Source organism: Phaethon lepturus, unplaced genomic scaffold (genome assembly GCF_000687285.1).
Source record: "Phaethon lepturus isolate BGI_N335 unplaced genomic scaffold, ASM68728v1 scaffold10307, whole genome shotgun sequence".
Classification (NCBI taxonomy): domain Eukaryota; kingdom Metazoa; phylum Chordata; class Aves; order Phaethontiformes; family Phaethontidae; genus Phaethon; species Phaethon lepturus.
The window spans coordinates 61,963-84,909 of NW_010549818.1; the positions used below are offsets into that span (position 1 = coordinate 61,963).

General features: G+C 37.7%; 1 protein-coding gene across 1 annotated transcript in view; it reads right to left on the minus strand.

Annotated features, from left to right (window-relative positions):
• LOC104623321 (thyrotropin-releasing hormone-degrading ectoenzyme-like) overlaps window positions 1-22,947 on the minus strand; it is a 137,501-nt gene that overhangs the window by 48,650 nt on the left and 65,904 nt on the right. Inside the window, exons 3-4 of the mRNA XM_010290374.1 lie at window positions 10,138-10,292; window positions 4,131-4,244 (exon numbers count right to left, since the gene is read on the minus strand). Of these exons, the coding sequence (XP_010288676.1) occupies window positions 4,131-4,244; window positions 10,138-10,292 (269 nt within the window). The remainder of the gene's footprint in view (window positions 1-4,130; window positions 4,245-10,137; window positions 10,293-22,947) is intronic.

Consider the following 22,947-nt stretch of genomic DNA (forward strand, 5'->3'; position numbering starts at 1 on the left):
TCCTTAAAATCTACCCCAATACCAGAGACATTCAAGGACAAACATGATGGTTCCTTCTACCAGAAAATAAGGAGGCAGAAGACGAGTCAATAAACGCCTCAATTGAACTCCTTCCTTCACAAAGCCGCATAGAAAGGACTTCGGGATAACGAGAGAAGTAAGCAGTCAGGAAGATGAAATATATAGTTGCAAACGGGCCTCTGAATGGAGGAAGGTGAGCAGGGTAGATGAGAAAAGACACAGCTATGAAGTGGAAATTACCAGCACGTAGTCTTCTGCTGTAATCTTCTCTTTTCTCTGATCCTAAAACTAGAAGACGCACCTTCCACAGAGGTGAGATTACCTCGTATCAGTCGTAAGAACTTACAGCTCAAGAACTCACATCCAGCTGCTGTCGCTTTTTGATGGCATGGAGAGACAACCAGTTATATGGTAAGCCTCTAACAGAGAAACCTCATCTCTTTCTAAGTCATGAAATAGCAACAGCCAGGGAATTCACATGCAGATGACTACTCTGAGCACACATGACCAAGCTAAGTTCTCTGATCTCTGGGGAAAGGAGTTTGCAGAGCCAGCTTTCATTTTAAAACCATCCTGATAACACAAACAATTGTTTAAACTTCCAAGACCTTGCTAAATGAGATTTAAGAATAAGAATTTGAGACATTTCAGAATAAAAACTTCAGAAAACTCTTAATTTGTGGGACAGGTAAGGCAAGAGGCTGAAATGGGAAGAATGGTGAATTCATCCATGGCAATTGTCTAATGACTGTATAATAGGAACATACTTCCTGCAAAATCAAAGGTAGTTTCACCTTTAAGAGGTAAAAAGTAATGTGCAGGGACTTATATTTTAGCTAAGAGAAGGAAATGATAATGTCTAGCTTTGATCTGAAGTAACTTAAATGTTAAAAGACCAGTGGTGGAACCATGAAAGATCTTAGCACAGAAAGCTACCTTGCTGGGGGTTTTTTGTCGACTTCCTCAGGAGACATATGAGGTATCTTATATTTATAACTGCAATAGATAACGGACGCCTCCTTCAGAATGACTCTTCATTCTGTTCTTCACGCAAAATTTTAATAGGAGGATCCAGGACATAAGGATGGCAAGTGTTTAATAAAGACTGGATTTCCTTTCTCATTAAGTTTATGCAAGCCTGATGAAGTACATAAACGCCTTCTGGGCAAGACAAGAAATGCTGGAAGGCTCAATAAAGTGTTACAACTCCATGGCAGCCTAAAAAGACAACTAAAAAGATAAAAAGATAAAATCAAGAACCTCAGAGGAGAAAGAAAAGTTTAAACAAGCTAAAGAACCTAGAGAAGAAGGAAAAGCCAGAAAACACGTTTCAGACAAAGCCCGTGGCTCTCTGCTTTGTGCAGAACTCAGTGCTGTTGGTTTAAGTTATAATGGTGTGAACATGCATCATGGATAGCTCTCCTCAAGAGTCTCAGGTTTAGCCATACCAAGTCTGTGAATGCCAGATAACATGGATACTGAAAAATGCTCAGGTTTACTAAAAAAGCATCTTCAGACAAGTCGTAGCAAAACTTTAGGTGCTTACAGAGCTTTAATGGGGAAAGCTTATGTGCCTGTAGCCTATAAGCACCCAACAAGTTAGGTAGGAAGCCATGGATAGTTCCATTTGATTCAGATGCATCCATGTAGCCCAAGCTGCATTTCCAGACAAAAGTCCTTTTTCTGCAATTGACAACCAGTCTTCTGATTCTACACTTATCCAAAAGAAACTGTGACAAAAAAAATCTTTAATAAACTGAAAATAAGCTGGATTTGACATTTTAGTCCACGGGCTTCTTGAGGAAATTTTCAAGGGTAACATTTCAGAACTACAAGAGAAAGTAGTTTTCTCTTTGTCTAACTTTACCAATTCTTTAGAAAGAAAGAGGATTTTGGCATATAACGCTGTTTTCCTGATGCAGAGCTGTGGTATCATACATCATAACATCTTTTATTTTTATTTCACAGGTATGAATTACTGCTGACAAAACACCACCCAGAATGCTGGAATAATGCTCTGTTTAACCATCATTACAGAAAATAAGGTTTGTAGTTCCTGTTTTTGCAACTGATTCATGAAGCTTGTACTGTATCCTTCACTTTTGAAGACAAATAAGTTGTTTAGAACAGTTTTTCTTTTTGTAAATGCTCACTTTTTATTTTTTCAAGTTTACAAATGTCAGTATGATCTAAACAGCAAATGCGCTTTATACCAATAACAAAAATATCCAGCAAGCCAAATTCCAGTAACTGTAACTTTTGCTTCTTCTTCCCACAGTCTCTGTAATAAGGCTGAAACACCACAGTGTTGGTTCCTACTCCAGTCTGCAAAAGAATGCAGCATGTTTAAATGTTTAACTCATCAAGTGTTCCATCTTGCCACCAATTTTCTAATTATTTAAATATGTCAGGACTTTATATCAAAGTCCAATGATACCCAAAGACTTATGAAAAGTTTATGTATGTCTTCTTTTTGATTTAAGGAAAAACTTGACAGAATAGTATTTTTTCAGGCACAGCAATATTACTGTAGTTAATTCTAATTTATGCAGCACGTGTCTGATTTCCCAGTTTAACTGTCACACCTTGTTCAACCCATTCGTTTTGCCTGTATTCTGCTAAGATGCCAGGATTTCACGTGATGGGCAAGTCATTTGCATAACAGTGAACATTATATTCATTCCACAGAAATCTCAAGCAAATATTCCATATTCCAAATGACTTCTAAAGCAAAGTTATTCTGGGTTTGTTAAACTGATTATGTGAAGAACAAATGACTGATGATTTGAAGATAAAATTCAGTGTATAAACGTTGTCATCTATGACATTTCACTATGCTAAAATCATAAAGGGCTGCCAGATTTCATTGCATTCATAATTAGAACCATTACATTGTAATTCAAGATGTGTTTTTCATAAAGATGAAGAGAATGAGTTTAAATACAGCCAAAGCCAGGTAAACCCAACAAGCCTACCTATGCAAGACAGATTTATTTTCTTTTTCATAATGCAATTTTAAACCAAAATTGACACCTGACAGAAAAAATTAAAATACTACAAAGAATTCAAACTTCACAAGAAGCACACCTAAAGCAAGAGTACCTGTATACAACTATTTAAAAAAATTAGCTTTCACTCATTATTATAGCATCTTCATTTCATGGCACACAAAAGTTAACAGGATAAGCATACTCAATAAATCACCCAGAAATGGAAAAAAACATTTCAGAAGTTAGTATGCAATACTTCAAGCAAAACATGCGAGCTACAACAAAACTCCATCAGTCAATCTGTATTCGTAACAAATATTTTGCCACATAATTAAATATGTGTAAACACAAAAGGATAGCAAACAAAAATTTCTCCAAAAGACAATAAAATCTATATAACAACCTTCAACACAGTCTCATACACAATTTACCTGTCCTGGGGTCTTGAATCTCTTGTTAGAACCTGACTAGGTATTATATAACAGAAAGTCTCCAAAAGAACATCCCAGCACGGCCTTCACGGTTTGCTCTCAGAGAGCTCCAGTATTTCCACGCCAGCTGACAAAGTATGTCCAACCATGTACAGCTGGAAATCATACTGAAACCTAGATTCTCAATTTATTTATCCCATATTAACTTAGCATGTACTGCTAGATGGCCAAGTAATAGCAGGAAGATGAAAAGAGTATACAGGGAGAGGAGAACAGAATACTGTAAGAAAAAGTATGCTCAGTTTTACAGTATGTTTTAGCCAATCGTTTCTTTCCAATTTGTCTTGTGTTTGTGGATAAAATCAATATTCTGAATATTTTAAAAAACTGTCCATGTTAAATCATAGTTGCTTTAATCCAAGACTTTTCTGAGCAGAGAGACCATACTTATTTTAATGTTGTGTTATGATAGACATGATCTTATTTCTTTTGTAATAAATTGCAGAATACACTTTTGGAATGCTGTCAAATTATTTCACACCTAGTGATTTTGCTTCATTGGATATCCGATACTTGCATGCATCATTTGGTATTTTTCAGCAGTCCCTGTCTTTAACAAAAGCAGGAGCATAACAGCAGAGCAATTTTTCTGTGGACTCTCCAAATTAACAAAATAAAACTTACTCACCATGTTCCACCCTGGGTAGAGGTAGTCTGTCCCAACAAATTCAAAATAGTGAGCAAAACCTTCTTTCAACCATACATCCTCCCACCAAACTGGAGTCACAAGGTCACCAAACCACTGCAAAGAAAGTTCAAATAAACAACCTTTAGAAAATCCCGTTTGCATACTTTTCATTTATACAGAACACACTCTTCACAAATTTTAATAAAAACAGTAGTATATACCACCCACTGAAATTCATTAACTATTTTCTCATGTACTAATGAATTAAGCCTTTACAGAATGCACAAGTTACTGAAGTAAACCATTAGAAAATAGCAAGCTGGGAAAACAAGTTTTGAGGAGGGTATTCACAGTGTCTACTTTAGTTATCTAAAGCAGATGCTCACCTAGGTTTAAGGGACTAACATACACCACAGACAGAAAAAGGCTTCTAACTCAAGTAGTCTGATCCATTACCTGGAAACTTCACTACATATAGTGCGAATCTTGAAAAACTGGGAACGCAATCTCCATACCCCAGACCTAAATTTTAGCATTTCTTCCTCCATGATATCTGCCCACTAAGATTTACAATGTACTGATGCTCCATTCATTGGCTGGTTTCCCAAGGAAAGCAGTTTTATACAGTCATGCCATCTCTCTGTGGGTAGGACTCAGATGCCTACAAGCAGGTACTTGATGCCACTTAAAGAAATTTCATACAGGACTTACAGATCTGCAGCCTGCACAAACAACAACCAGAGGCAGAGTGTACCTAAGATAGCATGGGCAAAGGAACCCGACCCAAGCTGACTGCCTTTCCCATTCCCCCCAGATCGTTTTTGAATTTCCCCACTGACTCCAATCTAATTTAGAAAGAAGGACAAAGATCTCAAAGATAATTAAACTCCTACAAAAGTGCATGAAGCTGTTTCAGCAGCTGAAAAGAGGACAAGGACCTAAACTGAGGGCAAGGCAAGAATGCAGCCATTAGATACTCTGCTCAGTAGCAGTTAACAGCCACGAACCTGTCACAGTACAGGACATGTGGGTGTCAGAGAGACTTTAGACAGAGCTGGGATGATCATTGGAAAAGGAATGAGGACAAAAATTCAAAAGAAATCAGGCATCATCAATCCTTCTGCTGACGGATGACCCTGTTTAAATGATTGTAATGGTCCTATGCAACCTGGGTATCATAACACCAGTGGTAAGAGCAGAAACACATAACATTATTATGAGAACAGATTTCATATTCTTTGTAGCAGCTGTTTTGCAAAACAAATACAAAAACTTCGCTTCAGGAAAATGCTCTGCCAGTTTTTTTCTTAATGTGATTAGAAACGAGATTAATTCATAATAAATAGAGAGAATTTTGAGCTTTCATAGAGTCATAAGCTTTGAAAATACACAGAATATAGTGTTCCAGGTGGAGAGACTCATGTCAAAGCAGAGGACCTGCTGCTGACATTGTAACAAGAGTGGGGGTGAATGGAATGAAAGCAGAGTTGGCCAGTAAGCAGTTTGCTTTCATGACAGTTGGCTTATTTGAAGGCTTTGTCTGGGACTTGAATGAAAGGTCTCGCTTCTGTGCATGTCTTTGTGGAGTGCGAATAGCGCCAAGGAAGGATCAATGCTGTGACGAGGATCTGTAGTGAAGTGAACACAGGGGCTCCAAAGAACAGACTACAGAAACCGAGATTACCAGATTGCCACACAATGTTCAGTAAGTAGGATTTTAACAAAAAAATGAAGGAAAACATGACAATGAATGTCATTGATAACCAACTTAAGAATTTAGGGAGAAAATATGAGGTTGACAAAAGTCGTATTCACACACTAAGTGAAACTAAACTTAATGGACACTCAGCGATCATGATCTAGTTGAAGGCTATCAATAAATTAACTCTCTACAGGACCAGTAGAGATAGATCCTTATCTTACGAACATTTAACTGGAAAGACAACGAAACACTGGAAATGCATCATATAGATAATGCGCTTTTAAAAATTTGCAATGTTAGAATAGCATACCACCAGAGCAGTATGAAAGTTATATTTATACTAGAATAGGTTGATTAAATGATTTCTAATGACAGACTAAACACAGTAGCGCAGAGTTTATTTCTTGAATTACAAGAGAACTGCTGAACAAATATGAAATCAGTAACAGTCATGGTATGCTATGACTATTGAGAGAGAGATTTAAAAAAATAAAGGTTGTAAAGTTCATAATACATCCTCCTGTAGCTCAAAAGAATTAATAACATTAACTTATGATGTGACATAAGAGAATTTCTGACACTCCTTTGTGAGTTTTCTGTGGGTTTTTTATTAATGATACAATTGAAAGTATTCATTTAATTATCCACCTAAAGGAAGAAGTGTTTTACAGGCATTAAAACAGCATGTGATACCAATATGAAAATGTAGGGAATTTCCTTAACTAGTCTTCAATAGTGTCAGAGATAGTTACGAATGTCAGAGACAGAGCAGTGTCAGAGACAGAGCAGTCCCAGAGACTGCAATTAATGAAGCCAAATTTTCCAGCAGAAAGGTGCTATTATCTTCCTAGGTGTTACTTGTCTGAAAGGAAAACATTAAGTAAAGCACTTAATTTATTTAAGTAATTGTTTATTTGTTTAGTTGTGTATTTGATTACAGACACTAATTGCCTGGAGTGAAGTTCATTACTTTGGAATAGAAAAATTAATTTAAAGGTATTGATTACATGAAAGTCTCATCTCCTTCAGATACTATGTTCAGACTGACATGCAGAAGAAACTTACTTTACAGACACACTTGAAAGAACACTCTTTACTATGCTTTCTTTACAGATTATTAAAAAAATTTGATTTAGAAATTTTTAATTTTCCTTCTGCTTTCATGCCTCTCTAACTCAATCTGTCACACCAAGTTTTGTGCTCAGGTGGGAAAACGATCAGAAAAAATCATGGTGCCTAAATTCAAATGACTCTTTCTTCAAAGGCTGTAGGTGGGACTGATCTGTGATATGCAAATAAAACTGATTACTACCTTAATAGAATTATTTTAAGAAATTATGGTAATTATTTTGAGCTATCAACTGAAGTTGCTAGAAATATGTGTGTTTTCACCAATACCTCATTTGTGTTTTGGGGCTTGGAGGAGAAGCTTTTATGTCGAAACACTCCTTCTTCCAATTAGTAATTTTTTGAATTAAACACACAAAATGTTCTAAAAGAACACTCAAGCTGAAATACCAAGCATTAGCAACCTACAAAATTACTAAAGTTACCTGTGCAACTTTAAGGTGTCCCTCCTAAAACATGTACCTAAAATAACTATCTGGTTAAGTATTACAATGTCACCTGAAAAAATCAGGCGTAAAATTCTTTCTTGCATGCTTTTTGCCCATATTTTGACAACCACAGAATTTCTTTGTCCTTCTGCAATGCTGCCTCTCATTTTCTACCTGTCCTGAACACTGTGCTCAAGCATTAATACCCAGCAGGTTTGGGAATTCTGATTTTAAACAGTCATATCTAAAGGTAACAACCCCAATTCTTAGTATTCACCTGATTTTTCTAATAATGGGAACAACATTAGCAAAAGCAATTGCTGTGTTACCCTAAGTAACAAGGGTCTCATACAGGTCAGTTTGCTACACATTCAGCTATGTTCCGTAAGTCTTAAAGTCATGGGTTTAAAATCAGGGAAAATAGGACAATGATACAATCCTTAAAAAAAAGAAATGTATTTTAGGAAAACATATTTTAGGACAGTTTCCTTTCCCCTTACCTGAAATTTCAAAAAAATCACCAAATAAGAAGTAAAACTGGAGACGTGGATTCTACTTTTGGCTGTGCCAGAAGTGATTTTGGTTAATCTCTGTTATTCTATGTGTAAAAAATGAGTGAAGGGGAGAAATATTCATGTGCCACCCCAGGTTAGCAGGCAAGATGATGCACAGCCAAAGACAATGAAATATGCAGTGAATAATTAACAGTTAAGTAGCAGAGGCAAGAGATCCTAGACCCAACCTGGTCTCAGTTCAAAACATTTTCAGCTAAGCTAGTATTGTTTACAGTTCCTGCTCTATGCTATCCACAGCTGAAGTTTCCTTGAGGGGCTTCTGAGTATGGTAAGATAAAAGCAGAAAAAAATGGCTAAATAAAGACAATACTGTGATAGAGGTGCTAGACAGTGTTTTGTGGCTTGTATTTTTGGAAGGTTTCTGCCTTTAAACTTTATTTGCAGATGAACAATCCATATTCTGTGTGATTCACTTCTGCATCTAAAAAGTAGAAATAACGTTTCTTCCACATGAATATTTTCTATCTTGTCTAGTTATACAGTGAAGCAGCTGAGCAAGGACCTGATCTGCATGGTACTAAAACAGAAACAGCAGTAACATGGATGGAGGAAGATACTTTTAATTAAGCGAACAGCACTGGAAGGAACATCAACACAGACACCAAGTAAACCTTCTCCTATGCAATTTTAAGGTCACAAAAACACTATGACTGCATTGCTACCCTAAAATAAATTCAGATATAGTTTTCACCCCCTTCATGATCCTCTGATATTCCCAGGACAATGTAAAAGGCTTCGGTTTCAATGAGAATCAAATAAACAAAATTGGCAAGTTCCCGAAGTGATAATTGCCCACATCTGAAGTATAAATTGCTTTGAAAGCAGAGGAAATTATCAAAGCAGTACAAAGAATAACTGAATGTAATGGAATGACTTCAGAAAAAGGAAGACTTAAACTGAATGCTAGGAAAAAGTTACTGACTGCCAGATTTAATCAAAAGGTTTTAAGGGAAGCGGCATAACCCTGTAATCAGGAGCACTGAGCCCAGCACTACAAAACGCACCACACGGAAGAATCTAATATTAACAGGAGCTGGGATTTGATGACCTAATATGTGTTTTCCACACCTGATTCCTAAGGCACTGCAATTTTTCTAGCTGAACAGTGTGCTACTCTATCGTACAGCACAATAAAGAGCATATAACAAAATCTGATGATCGTATTGAGAACAAACCAGCAATAACTTTCAATAAAAATTTCATGTTGTAGTTGAGGACTTCATATTCATCGACACATTTAATGTGAAACATGAATATGAACCAAACATTATTATTTCCAGGTTCATCTACCAGAACTCCATTACAAAGGCTCCCTTTTATATGGTACTTTTTATTTGCAGAAAGTGTTAAGAATTTGCATTGCCTTTTAAAGAATACTGTGTAAAGTCACAGATGTATGCCATGCTGATTACACAGTAGGATTTCATTCATTTTAACCTGAAGGCTATGATTATGCCTCTTACGAGTGCAAGAAAGGGTTTCCTGCCCCGGTAGCAAATTTCTTCAATAACAGTTGCATTCTACTCAGTATTACTAAATTTTCATAATGTGTTTAGTTTGAGATAAGGATGGAAGAAAGGTAAAATAAACTGTAATACGGGTTTATTGCAAAGTTTTCTTATTGATGCAAAAACTTCTGTACACATAAAGACTCAATTATCCACCGTTAGTGAACAGAGGGTCAATACCAAATTAAAAAAAAATTAAAAGATAAAGAAAATGGAAGTAGGGTTATATGTCAGGGAAGAAGAATATGAGTATCAAATTGATTTCCACCAAAACATTTTTGACATGAACATTAAACTCAGCATGAATCTGCTATAGTTCTGCAATAAATCATTTTCTACAGTTATCAACGTGTTTAGTCTACACACCACCACCACACTCACACACACAAACATATAGAATATAATTATACAGAAGATAGAGAAGTCGTTCATTGCAACTAATTTTCTTTTCTATCCCCATTTTGAGTCTTTCCAGTTTCTGCATGGTAGTGATGTGTTTTACAGATCTCTATTATCTGGACTCCAGTTACAATACAAGTTGCAACTGTCTATATGAACAACAAAAAGGGAATTTTGAAAAGGAATTTTTGAAATTTGAAAAAGGAGTTTTGAAAGGGAATGCATGGTTTCTGACATTAATATCAAATATCTGAACACCTTTAATACCTGATGACATAGCTCATGTACAATGACCATGGTGACATCCAGTAGGTATGATATAGAAGAAATGCTTGGATCTAGCAGTATCCTTTGCTCCACAAAAACACTCAGTCCCCAGTTCTCCATAGCAGCATATGGATGCTTAGGCACAGCTAACAGATCTAGAAATAGAAAAAATATAAGTTAACTCCTTGTGGGAGCTACTATGCTGAAGAGCTACTTTAAGTAAGGCCATAAATGATCACTAAAAGCATTTTAAATAACATACATGTGAAAAACAAAACTTAATTTCCGATCTCTAATAATGTTATTTAGGAAACATTAATAAGATACTCATTTTTCTATCTTATGGCACTACCTGTTCACACGTGATTACCATGTTATTGCTGTAACACAGCACTTAGTATTTTTAATTGACGTTTTCTACAGGGAATCCAGCTTATTTACAATACCTTGTTGATTCTGAGTTTCTGACCAAACCCTTCTTGGGTTTGATACTGCTTCTCTTGTTTACTATACCATATCAATGTAGTAACACAGGTTTTTACCACAAGTAGTTTTTACCTTTTCATTGAAGTGACTCCTTTATGAACATCTTACACATCAACCTATATGTAAGAACTGACATTAAGGGAAGCACTGAAGAAATACTGTTTCATAACAGCCAGAAAGATGGCAAACTGTTCAGAATCACCAGTTCTTACAAAACAAGACATCTTTCAGTGTGCACTATTGCTAGCACGCGTCCTCTAAGAACAAGACTGCTGACAGCCACCTCTCAGCCCCACAGGCTGAAACAAGGGTGCCATACACAACTCCAGGAGTATTACTTTAGTTTTGTTTAGTTTCAGTAAGTGACAAACTATTAGGAAGAAGATGGGAAGGTCCTCTACCAGGTAAAAAAAAAGTGGTGAGCAATTTCCCTGAGTGGCGTGAGGTTGAACATGACAACATTACAATGTCTATCCATATAGTACAAAAATCTTACTGCAGAAGATTGAGAAGGAACTAAAATTGACTATCAGTCTGGAAATAAATCTAAAACTACAGTACACTGACATAAGGAATAAACCAAGACACAATGCTGCTTCATGGCAAAAACATCTGAAAGAACCCAGAAACAACTTGTATGTCTACAAGAAGCCCAACCTGTGTTCAAATCAGCTAGAATTTTGGAAGCTACACTGTCACATCAGCATGGTGCTCCCTCCAGTCAAACTAATTAGTCTGGCTCCTAATTAATTAGCCTGGCTGCCACACTCCGCTCATTTGGCTGTATTATTTCTGGTTCCAAAGCTAGTTCATTCACAGTTATCACAAGTATATCTAGGTGGTACTCCACTGGGTGGGATGAAAGGTCTCTGGGTTGACTTCCTAACCTAAAGAAGAAAAATTCTGACCTGCTTATTCTAAATAATAATCTAAATTGTATCACAGCACTGACACATCTCCTAAGTCTGTCTATTTTGGCTTGCTGATACATGTGGTGGAATTGGCTTGGAGAACAACATGACAGCAGGAGCTCTACTTCAGGAAGTTGCCACTGAAATATCAGGAACAGAGAACTTGGATATATTCCAGCACTCCCAAAAAGCACCTGCTGCAAGAAGCATAAAAATACCAGCCTTCTAGTGGAAGCAGAGAGAGAGTCTAGCAGCTATTTCCAAATACAAGCAAACTGAAAATATCCAAATTGCAAACAGAGACATACTACAAATAGTAAAGAATAAATATTTTATATAAAGGCAGACACTAGAACAAGAGCCTAATTAAAGAAAATAAAGCAAAAATCCAAAACATGGTGTTCAAAATGAGACATGCAAGTAAATTCAAAATTACATGCTTTCCTTTTCTTCTTCAGTTGAAGCTCAAACTGTACTAATTTTTTAGAATAACTGCAATTTTTTATAAATGACATGCAAAATGAAAAACTCCCATCTCCTATACAAAGAAGGGCTAAGGCTGAAAAAAAAAGGACAAAAAGGCTACAGGGTGACATCACTGAAGTTAATGGCAAATCTTCATTAATGTTAAACAGAGATTTCTCCCATTCTCAACTTTGTAAAGATGTAACTCCTGCTACAGTAATTAAACTTTCCTCCAAAAGTCATCTTCAGAAGAATACAGAGAGAATCCGTTCTTATTTACAGCAATTAAGTTTTTGGCAATTCTGCCTCAAAATTGCAACAAAATTCTGCTCTACAAAGTGACACCAAAATAGATATACCATGAAAGAAAAAACAGTTCCCTACTTTTAACTGATCCTTTTGTTTCCTTTTTCTCCTTCAGGTTCATTTGTAGTTTTTGGTCTTTCTTGCCAGTCATAACGCACTGACAAGATTTTGTCAGTGTCAGCCAGTAATAAACTGGAATAACTCTGTGGAACTGGGAAACTAGGGTGAGTTCTCATACTAAATGCGTTTACAGGCTAATTACAGACTGTCTTTCACTATTTGTGTCATCGGTATTGGTCTGTTGGTTTAGACTGATACTTTATAGCACTGACATACCAATAAAACCTTCCAATCTGATGGACGGCTAACTGCCTTGCAGGTAGACAAGCGCACAGGGATATCCTAAATCACTTTCATCCAACACAGCCCCGTTGCTCTGCAAGCCTGGAAACTCCTCTCGTGCATCGGCTAATGCTTAAAGGGCTTTTCTGAACGGGGAAAACAAAACGTAATAGATAACTCTGTTGGTTTCCAGAATGCTAATCCTTGCAGGTGACATGAGCATACCAATAATGCTGAATGAATTAAAAAGCGTGTGAACACACTCCTACCTTTTCCTAGTGCAGGGTCTGATGCACTGCACTTTAATGCCAGAGAGTTTCTTAATCTCCAGTGACTGACAGATGGACTCTGAACACATTCATTATCACAAAAAGAGAAAATTTTTTGCTTCTCATTGTTCATGTCTAAACTCTGAATGTCCAAGTCTTGGTGTTAATTTATAAATTACATTTTTCAGTGGACTGTCCTGATTGCACCGCAAATTTCTACTATCTTTAAATAAAATTCCAAACACGCCTAGTTTTGTGCTAAAAGATACAATAACGTGTATCTTTCTCTGGGGAGTCATAAATGTTTGATTTCAGAGGAACAATGTTTGATGTTCAAGTCTCAACATGAGAATTTGTATTTCCCTCTGTTTATCACACCGTTAGAGCACTGAGGAAGGTATCCTGTGCTCCTGGAAGTGACATCTGTTAAGGTTTTAGTGTAATTTTTAAGGAGCAAGGTACAAAAGGAGAGGTGATGATGCACGTTTTGATAGAAATATGATTCACACATATTACTGCTCAAAAGTGCTCTGCACTAACTGCAAAATGTGAACTACTGAATATATAACAGCTTGTGTGCATGCTGCATCCAGTTATTCTGCACACTATTTAATTAAATTCTTTGTAAAGCACTTGCGAATGTTTGATTATGTGGATATTGCTGGGGAAATAGAAATGCGCGTTACTGCTTGCAGAGAATAATATCCTCATACATCATAAAACTGTTACTTGAGATTTCCTGATACAGCAGTGCAGAGAGTCCTGTGTACTGCTGGAATAATAGAGGGTTTCCACCTCTTGGCCTTCACAGAGACTAAATTCATGACCAAGAAGTAAAAGCTATACAGCTAAAATAAAATCACCAGAAAAGCCATCAGGACAAAAACGTGTTGGAACTTCACGCTAACATACTATACCGGTACAGTTATTAGAATAGAAGGATAGCGTTTGGATGTTTTTAAAATCTATTTCTGTGCGAATCTCATGAAAAACATTTCAAGTTACAAAAACTGTACATAGCTCAGTGGCTTCTTTTATTTCCAAATGTTTAATTAAGGCATCATAATTATGGGAGATTACATCAAAATATAATTGCCTGACGTTACTAGCAATATCATCATAGTGCAAAATAGAAATTAGCAATTTAACACCTAAGTTGGTCACAAAGTGAATCAACATTCAATGTTTTTTTAACTTTATCTATGAACTTAGTATCTGTGCAATGTGAAGAAACGATACCGTTCTTCCTTTTCCCCCACTTGGTTACAGTATTTTCTAGGCACCCTTAAAAACCATTAAATTCCCCAAACCACACAACTGGGAACATCACTCTTGCTTTAAATGAGAGCAGGGTTAGAACGGAATAGGACTAAATGTGAAACAAGATCCAAGTCTCTCATGCAGAGTACCCTGAATCTGGGGCTCCTTCCCTGCTCCTTTATCACCCTACTCTTTTACAAACATCAAAGCACCTTTTCCACCACCGTGATTCCACTGTTTCGCCACCTTGGTTTGAAGATTGATGGGGATATTGGTATAACAGATACACATCCTTCCTATACATATAAATATGAGTGTGTGTATAAACACAGACAGACAGACATTCACACACACGAACACATTTACTAATATTAGGTACTGCAATTTTATTTTGTTTAGCTGCTGGTTGAAACGTAACTGAGGAGTAGATCCTGCAGAGCATATGACAGTATTAAATTTCTAATACTTAAGGTGGAAGATAAAAAGCACTTACTGGGGAGGAAAGAAAAAGAGTAACTAACTAAACATGTGAACAATCTCTGCAAATTTTCCGTTATCATATAAGATAAGTTTACCAAATAAATCTGAGAGCCCTGAAACACTGTAGCTTGTAAATGAGAGCATACAGTGAGAAACAAGAATTTTCTGTCAAAGATCTTTACACATATGTTTTCCTTAATAAAACCAGGAGGCACACAAGAGGTAAATTATTCACTCCATGAACTCCATGTTTGTCCCCTATAATCCCTATCTTTATTTAAAAAATGACACTATAATAATAATTTGAATTTACCTACATGCCTCTCATTATTTTCGTTCAGTTCTTCAGAGATGCCTTCTTCAAGATTTCAGGTGTAGATTTCTTGCTACCAGGTATTTCACTTTTTTGACAACAATTTCAACAAATTAAGAGAAAGCATGGCTTAATACCAGTTTATTTTAGTCTTGACAAATGAAAATCCTAAGTATGGTTTTGTCCTTTCCTAATGCTGCATAATGCAATCAATAGCTTTATTAAATCTCTGTAAAGGTCTCGTGCAATTTCCTAAATGAATGTTCTTGTACAAAAAAGAAGAACTACCTGCTAAAAGGTTTTATATATTTATGCGACTCAGATTCCTTAATCAAAGCCATTTCTTTTACTAAGAATAAATATAAGATGCTTTTCTATAACAGAATACTGTTTAATGATTTATGCAGATTTTAAGGAACAAGGCAACTACAAAAAGTGACAGCTCTGGTTAAAAAACATGAAGTCATGCGGTAGTTATTGTAAGAAATATCAAAATTTTCTACTGTTAAAGAACTACTGATAACAGTACTTATAAGAAATATCTAAATTGGTTACTGAAAAACTCTCTTTTCTGCACTGTTTGCTTAGTACATGACAGAGAGGTTTGTTCAGGAAAACCACGTTTTCCTTGCATATACTTTCATCCCCTTAAAAAGTTATTTGGTGGGGGGAAAAAACAAAAAAAACAAACATCCCAGGGCTTGGTGAAAGCTCTCTGAAGCTGACAGGAAGGTCTCCAACTGACTGCAACAGCACAATGAAACACAACTAAGGGGGTTCACCTTGAGACACTGTGAGATGCCTGATTTGCAGAAAATACTAAATGCATGTTTCCTCAAAACTACACCATTTCAGTATCTTACTTTTGGCACGAAGTACCTAAAATTAGGGTAAAAATTAGGGCACCTATGTACCCTAAATTAGCTGTCTTTTAACTATTACATTGATTTAACTTAATACTTAATATTTAATAGCATTTTATCATTTCTCATTACATGCAAAGTATTCAAACACACAGAAGTCACAAGCAACCTGGATGACAGCCCCACGGGAAATCTTCAACTACCATTTCTGTTTACCCAAACGCTTATTCTGGCACCCATCAGTTTTTATCTCTGGGACAACACTACTAATATCCTTTTGTAAGCATGACACTTACCAACCCACACGGACGTTAGCCTGCAGAGTTAATAGAAAGGTCTAAAAGTCTTTGCCATTATTTCAGTCAAATCAAATGGCTTGTTGCAGACCCTGAGGAGAAATCACTGACACACAGCAGTTTATTGCCGGGTTTTTTATTGCTTCTTGTTGCTGTACAAAGTATTATTTAACATTAACTGACATAAACAATGGATGGATTTCCAGAGTGTTTGATACAAATAGCACATGCTTAATGCAATGTGAATACTAAAGTATCTGAGGGGGAAAAAAATCTGGGAGAGAAAGCTGGAGAAGGTAAGGGGGCAGAATAAGCAGTAATATAGAAAGAAAAACTTTGCTATTTTTTCAAGCAACTGAGCCCTGACACTGGGTGATGGCTAGTTTACAGTTTAAGAAAATAAAATAGAAACCCATTGATTTTATTAAGACAAGCATATTATTAAATTGCTTTCAGTTTTCATAACCCAAATTATAGATTGTTGCTTTGTTATTTCAAACTATATCAAATGATTCAATGTTAAAATGAAAAATGAATGCAACCGCCCCTTGAGGCTGAATTATGTATCATCTTGGTTGTATCGACCTCCACATGAACAATGCCTTTCTTTTAAATAAAACCTGGACAGATCATTATGAATTGCTGCACAGTAACAAACAAGGAAAAAAAATCTTTCACAAAGTTTTTATATATATATATATATATATATATGTATAAAGGTTTTTTCCCAGCCTTCAGTCTAATGGTATTCTAAACTCTGAGACATACATTAGAATAAAGAGTTACATAGAACAAACCGAGACACAGATTGAAATCAAGTCAGGTTTCTGTTACTCCAAGTTATAGGGCTAGTACTGTATGTGCATCCCTTACGGTATATACAAAACACATAAACAGAGAAAATACATTCCAACTCTCAACACTGAAAGATCTGGAGAGAGGAAAAAACAAAAAAGACTTTTGTTGCCTTCATAAATACTGTTTCTAACGTAAATACTAACAGCATTGACATGATGGAAAATTGCCAACAGCCATTTTCCTACCACCACAGTTAATAGAGCATGAGGATTCTACGGCTGAAAACAACACACCACTGATTACTGAGCACTTCCAGTATGAATATTGCTGCAAAGAAAATGATCAAGTGCCATTGCCATATTCCTTCCCTTCACCGCAAAACCAAGGTGCAGGTACACAGAAAACTCCAGAAATCCATACTACTTAAGAATTACAACAATGAGGTAAAATAAATCTTTTCATCTGGCATACATAAAACTGATTTGCATCACAGTAATAGAGACATGAACGTTTCCATTAGTACAAAACTCTATATACCCAGATTTACCTCTTTTATGTTTGATTTAAAGTTAAATCGTATTCACAGGTGATAGGCACAGATTAGCAGTGAAAGTAGAAATAGAAATTCTGGGAACACAGGCAGGTATTTCACATTATCAGTATCTCAGAAACATGTACCACAATATACCACCTGGAGATAAAATTACAATATAGCTAATCATATGCATTACGTCTGTTTTTGTGGGGACTGTATCTATTTATCTTCTCCTCTCCTCCAGAGTAAGATGAAGAAATACAAATGGACTGTCCTGAATAGCTGCTCAGATATTGTCTTTAGGTCTTGCTGTTTATCCTAAGCCCTAAAGTAAAGTTTATCTTACATTCTTATGCAAATTCTTTAGACAATATTAGATCAGGATAAGTTTTTCCTATCTTAATAGCAAAAATAGTAATCTAGTCATCAGTTTACTGAATACAGCAAGAATCAATAACTTCCTGTGATATATCACCAAAAAAAACATCCTGAATTTTAGAGAAACACAAATAACAGAGGATTCAGCTCATTCTGTTCTCATGCAAGCCCATACTCTCTCCTCCCTACTCATGCCTAAGGATGTAACCACTTAAACTAAGTCTTCTCACAGAATCCATATTCACCCTTACAAGAAGCTCACAGGAACACCCCAATGGACCAGTGAGACCAAAATGTGCAAGTCAAAGCTGAACTTCTTGGTGCATTTAGATATCCTGGAGAGATTTTACTACGTGAATTTACTCCTCCATTCTGTTCCGGGTCAGCATGGGCCCAGCAATGATTTGTGCAGGTACCTATCACAGGTGAAATATCACAGTTCAAAAGCAGGTATGCAAGATTGTGACAGAAAAAAAATCATCCTTCTCTATGCAGTTACTCCAAATTTCCCACAGTAAAATGCAGCACCAGGACCCAAACCTCTAAGAAACTTCGCTTCCCTGGCACAGGAAGGCTGAGCCACGGGCTCCGCTCAGCCCTCGCCCTGGTATGCAGAGCCAGGCAGTAATATGTCAAATCAAGAGGGTCTTTTTTAAGGATCTTAGGCCCAGAGTTGTTCCTGAACCCCACCTGGTTATCAGCAGGGAAGAAAAAAAAAAAAAAAAAGGAATTAAAAGAAATAAGCAGGATGCAAAAGTAGAGTAGCTGAAACCTCCACTAGAGCTGCAAATCTCTCTGAGCATGGGAAACAATGGGAAGAGATGGAAATGCTGCTTCATTCTGCACCTGGAAGCAACAGACTCTAGTGAAGAGAAAGACAATAATTAGAAAGTAGCCTTATTTCTGGCAGTTGTGGTTTCAGATACACCTGAAGTGTTTAATAGTTTAAAATAACTCAGAGACTAGAACCCAAAGATGAAAATGTGTTACAAAAATGGAAGAATATTGCAAACCATGTAAAAATAAAACTCTATAAAAAATGTTTTTCATCTGAAGCTACAAAGAAAAGTGGCACACTAAAGAAAGACTGGTGGCCGATACAAACTGAACTGTACTACTGAAGTTCAGCAAGGAGCTAACAAAAGCTGAGAACAGAAGAGGTTGTGACAGACCTGGGACAAGGACTTCAATGACAGACTACCAGAAGATTCAGAAAGAAGGAAAAGCAGAGCCTGATAAACAGCAGAAGTCATCCAGTCCAGAACAAAGTTTATAGAGATCAGTCAGATCTCTGACACAGTGAGTAAGACTGATAACCCAATATCCCACCAGAAAAGAAACGCAAGACAGAAAATCATGCAGAGCTCAGAGAACATGCGGAGCTGCGCACACCATGACAGCCTGGACGAGCGACAGTCCTCTTCAATGTTGGGGAAAAAATACTGGAAAGGTGATGGATTAAACCTCTTCCCTCCACCAACGGAGTGACTATTGATAAGGGGGATGACGACAGCAACACGTTGGTACTTTTTGGGTACTTTTATGGTACACAAATGCCCTAGGGTATAGTATTGCTACACTTTTGTACAAAATATGCCTTGTTAGTTCCCTTAAGTCACATTTAAGCCAAATTAGGGTCAAAAATCAGTAACACATTTTATCAATAACTTTCAAAACAGAAAACACTGTAACAAATGCTTACAAAAGTTACCATCAAATAGACAAAAGCTATGCAAAACGTATTTACACTTACCCATACTTACATCCACATTGAGCTAGCACTGACAAGCAGGCAATCATGGCTCCAGTCTTTGTGCACACCTTAAGTTTCATGTTTTCCCTATCATTGAAAAATTATTCAGAAGTTCTGGCCTGAGAATTCATCTGCAAGAGACGAACTTCTCACGGAGCACCTTCAGGTGCACTCCTCCACTCCCTCTTAGATCTTCATATTCCTGCACGTCCCTTGGTTAAACCACAACGGGCTTTTACTAATCTCACCTTTGAAATGTTCCTGGGATCCAAACAGCCTTAATCTTTCATCCTGACTCATTCTGTTTCCCCTATTTTCAAGACACAGTCTGTCCATTTTTCTTAATAGCGCTTCTTCACTTCCTTAGATATGCAAATATCTGTTTGTTAGACTAGAAATTATCTTCCATACTAAACTTGAAGTAAGCAGCTTCTTACTTCAAGGACTTCAATACGGGGATAAAAACACTTCCCCCTCCCTTTGGTAATTCATTTGCATTTTTCAGTGTGTAATGTGACCTCCACTGGAGCTTACATTCTGTATTAATCTTTACCTGCATTATACAAAGATCTAAATAGAATAAAATGTATGCAGCTCATTACTGACTGCTAACTGAGACCAGTAATGCTAACACACCAGTAATGAACCACTTTGGGATAGCAGCGACTGATCCCCACTGCAGCCTCACTGCTCTTGAAGTCAGAGAGCAGCATAAAACAACTGCAGGATCTAGCAAGTAAGACAACACAAAGAAGGTATGTGTTCCCTTCCTTTTGCACAACGAAGGACCCATGTAAAACTGGAACTTTTTTTTAATTGCCTACAAGGGGAGATATTTTGAGAGACCATTGATGTCAAATATTTCTATGGTAGATGAATACGCAAAATTCTGGCCGATGCCATTTGAAAAGGCTACGCATTCATTTTGTGATGGCACAGAGAGGGTATCCAGTTTTACATGGTAACACTGCATATAGGAAAAACAAGGAAGAGAGAGTGGCAAGAGGCTTTGGACAACTTCGGAAAGATTAAAAAAAAGCCAAGCTAAAACTAAACACACAAAGAAAAGCATAAAGGGCATACAATGGAAGTATTGTACTGGAAGTACGGAGAGCTGTTAATGCATAAAGATGCACAGGTAAACTACGTGGACAGCATTATCATCATGTCTAGCAAATAGAAAAGATACCAAGATTCCAAGGAATAATGGGTTAGGCAACCAAATTTGTGCCAAATGTAGGGTTTTTTAATCAGCAACTACTGTAAGCACTACTGAGAAATCCCATTTACAGACATCAGAAAAGTCCTTGAAAAGGCAACAAGAACTGAAAGAGTTAAATAAAGAGATCTCCCTGTAATCCCACAGCCAATTCAGAAACCGTATGACAGGAATCATAAAACTAAATTCTTCAAGTATCTTTAACATGGTATCAGTGCAGTGCTCTAACAGAATCACAGAATGGTTGAGATTTGAAAGGGACCTCTGGAGGTCATCTTCTCCAATGCCCCCTGCTCAAGGAGGAATACTTAGAGCTGGTTTCCCAGGACTGTGTCCAGGTAGCTTTTGAGTATCTCCAAGGATTGAGACTCCACAAGCTCTGGGCAACCTGTGCTAGTGCTCAGTCACCCTCACTGAAAAAAAAAAGTGTTTCCTGACGTTCAGAGGGAACCTCCGGTGTTTCAGTTTCTGATCATTGCCTCTTGTCCTGTCACTGGGCACCACTGAAAAAAGCCTGGCGCCATCTTCCTTGCACCCTCCCTTCAGGTATTTATATACATTGATGACATCCCCCTGAGCCTTCTCTTCTCCAGGCTGACCAGTCCCAGACTCTTCTCATAGGACAGATGTTCCAGTCCCTCAATCACCCTTGTGGCCCTTTTCTCAACTGTCTCCAGTATGTCCATGTATGTCTGGTACTGTAAGGCTCAGAACTGGACACAGCACTCCAGGTATGGCCTCACCAGTTCTGAGAAGAGAGGAAAGATCATCTTCTTTGACCTGCTGGCAAGATTCCTCCTAATGTAGTCCAGGGCACGATTAACCTTCTTTGCTTTGAGGGCACCGTGCTAGCTCATGGTCAACTTCATGTCCACCAGCTCCTTTCTGAAAAGCTGCTTTCCAGATGGTCGGCCTCCAGCATATAGTGGAGGTGCATAGCGTTGTTGCTTCCTAGGCACAGGACTTTGCACTCCCCTTTGTTGAACTTCATGAGGTTCCTGTCAGTCCATTTCTCCAGCCTGTCAAGGTCCCTCTGGATGGCAGCACAACTCTCCAGTGTATCAGCCACTCCTCCCAGTTTTGTGTTATCTGCAAACTTGCTGAGGGTATGCCCTGCTCCACCACCCAGATGATTCATGAGGATGTTGAACAGGACTGGACCCAGCACTGACCCCTCAGGTAGACTGCTAGTGACTGGCCTCCAACCAGACTTCCTACCACTAATCATCACTGTCTGAGCCCAGCTGTTCATCCAGTTTTCAGTCCACCTCACTCTCTGCTCATCTAGCTCACACTACAGCAGCTTCTTTACAAGGATCTTATGGGAAGCAGTGACAAAAACCTTACTAAAGTCCAGGTAGACAATACCCACCACTCTGCCCTCATCTACCAAGCCAGTCATTTAATCATAGAAGGCTATCAGCTTGGTCAAGCACAACCGCCCCTTCATATGGCCTCAAGTTGTGCCAGGGGAGGTTTAGATTGGATATTAGGAAAAATTGCTTCACTGAGAGAGTGGTCAGGCATTGGAACAGGCTGCCCAGGGAGGTGGTGGAGTCGCCATCTCTGGAAGTGTTCAAAAAACCTGTGGATGTGGCGCTTCAGGACATGGTTTAGGGGACACAGTGGTGCTGGATTAATGGTTGGACTTGATGATCTTGAAGGTCCTTTCCAGCCTAGTGATTCTGTGATTCTGTGAATCCATGCTGACTGCTCCCAATCACTGTCTTGGTCTTCATGTACCAAGAAATGGTTTCCAAGATTAGTTATTCCACCACCTTCCCAGAGATCGAGGTGAGGCTGACTGGCCTGTAATTCCCTGCGTCCTCCTTCTTGCCATTCTTGAAGACAGGAGTGTCATTTGCTTTCCTCAGATACCCGTCCCAGTCATCATGGACATTCAAAGACAATCGAAAGTGGCCTGACAATGACATCAGCCAGCTCCCTCAGCATTCATGGGTGCATCCTGTCGGGGTACATACACTTATGAATGAAACCAACATATGGTTAAAACTGAAGACCACTTCCATGGGCACTAACAAAAATTTGGAAGTCAATATCCAAGCTGAACAGGAACTTTCCTAACATAGCATAGATAACCTGCTTCAGAGAAATCTTGTTCTTTGTTAAAAAAAG